The sequence below is a fragment of the Ursus maritimus genome, unplaced genomic scaffold, assembly GCF_017311325.1.
Source record: "Ursus maritimus isolate PB19 unplaced genomic scaffold, ASM1731132v1 scaffold_22, whole genome shotgun sequence".
NCBI lineage: Eukaryota > Metazoa > Chordata > Mammalia > Carnivora > Ursidae > Ursus > Ursus maritimus.
The window spans coordinates 47,365,810-47,373,597 of NW_024424675.1; the positions used below are offsets into that span (position 1 = coordinate 47,365,810).

At 65.4% G+C, this 7,788-nt stretch overlaps 1 protein-coding gene across 1 annotated transcript in view; it reads left to right on the forward strand.

Moving 5' to 3' along the window:
* Window positions 1-7,788, forward strand: part of COL20A1 (collagen type XX alpha 1 chain) — a 27,255-nt gene that overhangs the window by 6,627 nt on the left and 12,840 nt on the right. The window contains exons 5-17 of the mRNA XM_040637877.1: window positions 1,179-1,337; window positions 1,655-1,774; window positions 2,252-2,416; window positions 3,168-3,326; window positions 3,589-3,746; window positions 4,024-4,153; window positions 4,911-5,056; window positions 5,139-5,262; window positions 5,426-5,565; window positions 6,047-6,176; window positions 6,654-6,796; window positions 6,962-7,094; window positions 7,462-7,627. Of these exons, the coding sequence (XP_040493811.1) occupies window positions 1,179-1,337; window positions 1,655-1,774; window positions 2,252-2,416; window positions 3,168-3,326; window positions 3,589-3,746; window positions 4,024-4,153; window positions 4,911-5,056; window positions 5,139-5,262; window positions 5,426-5,565; window positions 6,047-6,176; window positions 6,654-6,796; window positions 6,962-7,094; window positions 7,462-7,627 (1,873 nt within the window). The remainder of the gene's footprint in view (window positions 1-1,178; window positions 1,338-1,654; window positions 1,775-2,251; window positions 2,417-3,167; window positions 3,327-3,588; window positions 3,747-4,023; window positions 4,154-4,910; window positions 5,057-5,138; window positions 5,263-5,425; window positions 5,566-6,046; window positions 6,177-6,653; window positions 6,797-6,961; window positions 7,095-7,461; window positions 7,628-7,788) is intronic.

Genomic DNA, 7,788 nt, shown 5'->3' on the forward strand with positions numbered 1-7,788 from the left:
TCACGTTTGACCTTACACTCCAGCTTCTCCTTGAACGTGCCGCTCTCCTGCACTCACCCAGGCTCACGAGGGCAGGTCCCCCACTGAGGGTGCACTTGGGGCCCTAGTGCCCCTTGCTGCCCAGCCTGAGTGTGGCAGGTGAGAGGTGACACAGCTGTGACCTCCACAGGACTGCCTGGCAAGGAGCAGCGCCCACCGAGGGGCTCGGGGCGCAAGGCCCCTTCCCAACCTACTGCAGACCTGGAGAGGCAAAGCCAGGCCAGGGGCTCCACGGGAACGATGGAGAAGTTAGGTAAAACAACCAGGGCATCAGCCTCTGCAGGCTTTCAGGGTTGGGGTGAGGGGTGGCTGCTCTGTGACCCGGGGCAGGGCAGACAGGTGTGGCGTTTCTGTCAGCCGTGCCTCCTTCACCAGACCGAGGATGTCCCTGACTTTGTCTTCCCATCAATCACACTTGGGATGAAAAGAGGAATCTCTCTCCTCAGATGGACATGTCCCCTCTCTCACTCTCACTGTCTCCCAGTAGACTTGGGCTCTGCCAGAATGGTCTCCCCAATGACACTGTGCCTTGAGGGCAGGGCTGTGCCCCTCATTACACGGGGGTCTCCTTGCACTCACCCTACCCAGGAGTCCTCACGAGGAGCCTGTCCTTGGTCTGGGGCTCGGCCTAGAGGTACTGACTGTCTAGACTCTCAGGGAGCCCCAGACCGGGCAGTGGCTTTGTCTCCCAAGAGCTCCTAGGTCATCAGGACAAGCCACCACCCCAGCCAGCAAAGCCTCAGCCAGAGCTGCCAACCATGCTGACACCCCCCAGTTGACACCCCCTTGGGCTAGCCTCTGCCCACCGGCCCGCACATCGATGACCGTACACAGGGACAAGCCCTGCAGAGGCCACTGGAAGGCAGAGGCGCTGGGGTACCTGGAGGTCTCACTCATTAACCTACCCTGGGGGCACTCAGAGGGCTGACATGCAGGGTTTTCTGAGTCTGTTGAGGGCCCCCAAGACCTGGCTACCTGCCACACTTGAGGTCAGAGCCCCGTGGCCCCTCACCGTTTACCAGCCTCAGGGAAGGAGATCCAGGGGGCTAGAGCCCGGCCTGGAGCAGTTGCAGGGGGGTGTGTGTGTCCTGTAGTGGTGTGGGCCTGGCCCAGCCCCTCACCCCCTCCACCCCCCACAGCCAGCCCCCACTTCTGCTGCACACCCCCCACACCCGTGGATATGATCTTCCTGGTGGACGGGTCCTGGAGTATTGGCCACAGTCATTTCCAGCAGGTCAAAGATTTCCTGGCCAGCGTCATCGAGCCCTTTGAAATTGGGCCAAATAAAGTCCAAGTCGGTGGGTACCAGCCACCCGCCCTACCCCCAGGCATCCCCACAAGTCCTACCAGCACCCAGGGGAGACACAACTCTGAGAAACGGGAAGTCTGGGAGGAGGCGCAGAGCCTCTGGGGAAACCGAAGGACAGCCCTGCCGATCGGTGTCACCTGCTGCCAACAGGCTGACCCCCTGCCAGGCCGGGCAGGTGGGGGCCCCCCTCAGGGGCTGGGGAAATGTTCTGGTGACTGTCCATGTGCAAACGTGTGCCCTCCCTGGGGTCCTGGTGAGGCCGTGTGTGGGACGGATGGCTCAGCACCCAACACCTGCCCCTGCCAGGCCTGACTCAGTACAGCGGAGACCCCCAGACTGAGTGGGACCTCAACGCCTTCCGCACCAAGGAGGAGGTGCTGGCAGCCGTCCACAGCCTCCGCTACAAAGGGGGAAACACATTCACAGGTGTGCCTGGGCCCCCAGCGCCCCCACCCTTGGGGTCTGTCCAGGTCTTGGTCCTGAAGCCCCGGCTCCATCCCGCGGGTCAGCCTCCCAGACTTGAAAACTTGTGTGTAAATCAAGCGAGTGCCATGTGGGTGCTGAGCCTGATTCACACCTTCGTAAAGAGCAAATCTCCCCTTAATATCTTTGATGGAAACGGGGCTTTCCGTCAGGCAGTCTTGCTAGAAGTGAGTGGCTCCTCCAGTGGGTAGAAGCTTCCGGGAGGGGCCGCCCATGGAAGCAGCCCCTGAGGAGCGTCTCCCGCAGGCAGACCCCTGGGTCCCATGGTGGTCCCTGCCTCTGCAGCCCCCAGCCTGGCAGGGACAGGACTGACTAGGTGGGCACTGCGCTGGGGTCAGTGGCCAGTGGAGTGGCATCAGGCAGGGAGGGTGCCGGGAGGGGCACATGGGGCCGCACGCCCTTTATTCTCGATTACCCAAGGCCTGGCCCTGACTCACGTGCGGGAGCAGAACCTGAAGCCCGGAGCGGGGCCCCGTCCAGAGGCGGCCAAGGTGGTGATCCTAGTGACGGACGGCAAGTCCCAGGACGATGCCCGTGCTGCTGGCCGCGTCCTCAAGGACCTGGGTGTTGCCATCTTTGCTGTGGGTGAGCAGCCCCCGGCCGTCGGCTGGGGTTCTCACAGCCGCTGGGGCAGTTTGCACTCCCACTTCCCGCCCCGGGCTGGAGGTCCGGTGGTGTCTGTGCCACAGGGAGGACCTGTCCCCGCTCCGAGGAGCTGGGAGCACCCGCGGGCGCTCGGAGGGGGCACACAATGTGGGGCTTCTGAGCAGAGCCCCGAGTTTACAGTGCCGTGTGTGAATGGCCCCCTCTGGGTGTGCCCCACGCACGGTGCTGCAGGCGCCAGGCGCCCCCATGACCTCATTCTGCTCGCTTCACTGGCCACTTCTTATCTCTGTCCCTTGGGAAGGGAACTACAGACTTGGGAGGCTCCTGGGAGGAGAGAAGCTCCTTGGTGCCCCAGATCCCCCTGTTCAGGCTCTGTCCCAGGCGCCGGGTTCATGGGTAGGTCTGGGGGTGTGCGTGTGACTCCGACGAAAGCACACTGGCCTCCCCTCCGGCCCCAAGCCCCATAGAGACCCAAGCAGACTCGGCGCAGTCTACAAGGGGCCTTTGGGAGCCCAGCCGCACCTGTACCAGCACCCCGCTGCCGTCTCCCGGGGGCCTGTCAGGTGACGCGGTTCTGGGGCCCTCGGGATCTTGGGTACGGGCCTTGGGAAGGCCCCCTCAGGCCGCTGGGTGACTCAGGCCCGGGGCCCGTGGTCGTGCTTGTAAGACGCGACAACAGTGCTGGGTGGGTGGGGTCTGGTGCGTCCTCACCGCCGTACCCTGTGAGCAGGCGTGAAGAACGCGGACGAGGCCGAGCTGCAGCTCCTAGCATCCCCGCCGCTGGACATCACCGTCCACAACGTGCAGGACTTCCCCCAGCTCGGCACCTTGGCCGGCTTGCTCAGCCGTCTCATCTGCCAGAAGGTCCAGGCCGGGAGCCAGGGCCCGGGTGCGCAGGGTCACCCTCGCTGGCTGCGGCCCTGCCTGGCCCTGCCTGCCCATCTGGGCAAAGGGGGAGGGTGGTCGTAGCCCCTGGATGGGACGCCCTGAGCTCCCTTACCCTCGGCTCTCAGGCCTCTGAGGGTGTCTGCAGCCTGGGGGACACCTGTCCCTCCTGGACATGGCCGCTGGGGAGAGCTGGTGGAGCTGCTAATGCAGGCTGCCCACTGGCCATTGACCGTCCTCCTTCCCTCCCACAGTTACACCGGCAGCAGCCACCCCAGCCCTGGACACCGTCTTCACTCCCACCAGCCTAGTCTTGACCCAGGTGACCTCCTCCAGTGTCCACCTGTCCTGGACTCCAGCCCCCCAGCTGCCGCCCAAGTATCTGATCACGTGGCGGCCTTCCAAGGGTGGCACCCCACGGGAGGTGAGAGGTGGCTGTCTGCCTGCCCCGGGCAGAGTCAGGGCCGCAGGTGACCCAGCCATCATGGAGGAGGAAGGACATGGTGAGGGTGCCCGGAGACCGAGGGGAGAAGATGGAGCACGTGTGTTCATGCCTTTGCCGGCTGGTCCGTGGCCAAGGTCACTGTGGGAAGCGAGGACTGACCTCAGCCCCACCGGGGTTGATCGTGTCCCCGCACTGCACCCCTGTGCCCCGCACCCCTGCGCCCACCCCGCCGGCTCCACTGTGGCTCCTGTTCCAGGTGCTGGTGGAGGGGCCCACCTCGTCCGTGGAGCTTCACAACCTGACCGCGGGCACCGAGTACTTGGTGTTTGTGTTCCCTGTCTGCGAGGCCGGGGTCGGCGAGAGCCTGCGGGGCCTTGTGACCACAGGTGGGTGGGGTGGAGCCGGCCGGGGTTTCCCCAGCTGCCCTACCCAGAGCCTCCCCTTGGAGCCTCCCGCCAGCAGGGGTGTGCAGAGGCCGCTGGGTCTCAGCCCACCTGCTGTGTGACCAAGGCCCAGTCGCTGGGCCTCTCTGACCCTCAGTGTCCTCTTTTGAGCTGCTTTTGTGGAGCTCCTGCCCTCTCTGGCCTGCCACGAGCCCCCTTTAACCGCTTCTTTAGACGTAATTCACATGGTGTACAACTCACCTGTTCAGTGTGAGACTCGGCGATCGTTAGTGTCTCTGCCGTCGACTGTGGAGTTTCACCCTCACCTGGAGGGAAGCCCTGCGCCCAAGCTGTCCCCCCGGCGCCCCCGAGCTGTCCCTCCACCCCCCAGCCCCCCGCAGTCCCCAGTCTGCCTCTGTCTGTGCGGATTTGCTATTTCTGGACTATATGATACGTGGCTTCTCCTTGGGGTTTCTAACCGGGGGGCCCGGCACCCCACCCTCAGGGCAGGTGGCCTTAGAAACCCACAAGGTGGCCGTGTGTCCCCGGAGCTGTCAGCTGGAAACCTGGCCCCAAGTGAAGTCTGGGGACAGACTCAGAATGGTCTGTGGGGTGCCCCCACCCTCCCACCTCTGTCTCCACTGAGACCCACCAGGGTCTGCACTTACCTGGGCCCTTTGTCATCTGAGCGAGGGTCCTCCTGCTGTGTGTGAGCGCTTCCTCAAGGTGCTGCATTCCTAAAGTGTCCCCCCTCCCCCAGCGCCTCTGCCTGCGCCCCAGGCACTGACCCTGGCTGCAGTGACACCCAGAACCATCCGCCTCGCCTGGCGGCCCTCCGCGGGGGCCACATACTACCTGGTGCGATGCTCGCCAGCCCCCCCCAGGGGCCAGGAGGAGGGCAGAGAGGTTCGAGGCCAGCTGGGAGGGGAGGCAGACCGGGTGGGCAGTGCCGCAGGCAGGGGCCAGCTCGAGTGCCACGCCCCTGCAGGTGCGAGTGGGGCAGCCAGAGGTGCTGCTGGACGGCCTGGAGCCTGGCACGGACTATGACATCTGGGTGCAGAGCTTGCAAGGGACAGAGGCCAGCGACGCCCGGGGCATCCGTGCCAGGACTGGTGAGTGCCCCGCCCCCATGGGCTGCCGCCCAATGGGCAAATGCCCCGCTCTGGCTCCCCCGAGGCTTCCACCAGGTGGAGGGCCCCTCAGACCCTTCTGGTGGCCCCTGGCCAGTTGGGGAGAGGGCGCTGGCTGGTCCCTGAGGCCCGGTGTGTTCCGCAGCCACCCTGGTGCCCCCCAGACATCTCGGCTTCTCGGATGTGACTCACGACTCAGCCCGCGTGTTCTGGGAGGGCCTCCTGAGGCCCGTGAGCCTGTTCAGGGTCAGCTTTGTCTCCAGGGAGGGCGGCCACTCGGGGCAGGTGAGAGCAGCCCCTGCCCAGGGGCCGCTGGGGGACCTGGGGTTCAACGGGGACGAGTTGAACACGGGGGGCCCAGCGCCCGCAGCACCCTGCACCCTGCTTTCATGGTGGCTGGGTGTTGGCGGAGCCCCTGGGCACCAGCCTTGGCCTGGTGTAGGGGAGTGCTGAGCAGCAGGCTCCATCCGGCCTCTGGGGGCCTCAGTCTTGCCCAGGGGCGGGCAAGGGACAGGTGTGAAGCAAGGAATCAGACAGACACACACAAAGGACATCCGTGATGCAGGGTGGGGCCCAGGGCTTGTAAGCTGGGCTCCTTGAGGGAGGGGGTGGGGGCGGGCGAGGGCCCAGGAGGCCCCACCTGTGTGGGGGGTTCCGCCCTCCAGTGCACGTCCGGGGCCGGGGTCTCCTTCCTGCCAGGGGCTGAGCGTTCCCTGGCCTGGGGAGCTGGCTCCAGGCCTCACGCATGTGTCTGTCCGCCTCGCAGGTCGAGGCCCCTGGGAACGCCACAGCAGCCACTCTGGGCCCTCTCTCCTCCTCCACCACATACTCTGTCCGCGTCACCTGCCTCTACCCCACGGGCGGTTCCTCCACCCTGACCGGCCGCCTGACCACACGTGAGGGCGCTGAGGTTGGGTTGGGGGTCCCCAGGCCGGCTTCATCCCTCCCCGATGGATGGTTCGAGCTAACATGTTGGCCTAGATGCCTGTTGTGTGCAGTGCTGAGCTGGGTGGGCATATATACCCAGGCACGTGCGATGTGGGGCGTAGCCCTGACCCAGGGCACCGAATGCTGAGCAGAGGACGGGGCCGGGCACCTCCAGAAGCAGGGCCCCTACCCAGCCTGCAGCCTGGCCCTGGGAAAGGGGAGCAATGTGGGCACGGCTGTTGTTTGGGGTCCCCTCTGCTCCCCGAGTGTGGTCCCGCAGCAGTGAAACCTGCATGCACACGTGGGGTGTCTCTGGCGAGTCACCCAGGGCGGGGGCGTGTGGGGCCCCCTCTGAGCCTCAGAGGGATGCAGTGGCCACCTCCTCAGGGCCGTTGCTTGACCAGACCCTGCTGCCCCAGCCTCAGTGTCCCTGCTGTGTCTCCCAGGAAAAGTCCCCAGCCCGAGCCAGCTCTCAGTGAAAGAGCTCCCTGGGGATGAGGTCCAGCTGGAGTGGGCGGCCGCTGCGGACTCTGGAGTGCTCGTCTACCAGATCAAGTGGACACCCCTGGGAGACGGGAAGGCCCGTGAGGTGCAGGGTGGGGAGAGGGAAGGCCACCTTCCTGCTCCCCAACTCCAGGAGAGCTCAGACCCTACAGCTTCATCCCAGGGGCACCCGCCTTCCCATGGCCTGTGGGCAGAGCCCTGTGGGAGGACACCTGTCCACAGGGCACACACCTGTCCCTCCTCTCCACAGATCTCTGTCCCAGGGAACCTGGGCATGGCGGTCCTGCCTGGCCTCCGAAGCCACTTGGAGTATGAGATCACCATCCTGGCCTACTACAGGGATGGGGCCCGCAGTGACCCAGTGTCCCTCCGCTACACCCCCCGTAGGTGACCCCTGCTCTGCCCCTCAGCTGCGTGAGGACCAGGAGCAGCCCAGAGGGATCCGAAACTCTCCCAGCTCCCGGGGCCCAGGACCCCAGACTCCCAGAACCGTTGACAGCTCCTTGAGTCCTTGACCATCTGGCCTGACCGCTGGGTCCACAGGCTCTCCCCGAGCCCTCCCAGCAAGGTGTTCCTCCTGGGGTGGCCGAGGTTTCAAGTCACCGGGTATCCTCAGGACTGTCCTGGGGCTGACATGTGCCAGTGGCTCTGTCCATGCCAAGGCTAGGGGGCAGCAGGACGTGGTGGGAGACGTGTTGGCCTTACTCCAGCCCGCCCTCTCTGAGCCCCTGGGTGCTGCCTGCCTCACAGCACACCGGAGCCCGCCCTCCAACCTGGCCCTGGCTCCCGAGTCACCCAGCAGCCTGCGGGTCAGCTGGACGCCCCCAAGTGGCCATGTCCTCCACTACCGGCTCACCTACGTGCTGGCCTCGGGCTCAGGACCCGAGAAGTCGGTGGGTCTTGGTGGAGCAGGGAGGCCATGCCCCTCATGGGCCCCTAGTCCCAGGCGCAGTGGGGGAGACACAGCCCACCCTGTCCACTGAGGGGGGCAGCTCTTCCGTGGCAAGACACACAAATGAGACCAGAGATGCCCAAATGAGCAAAGGTGCTCCAGGCAGGGGGAGGCTTAGGTGACTG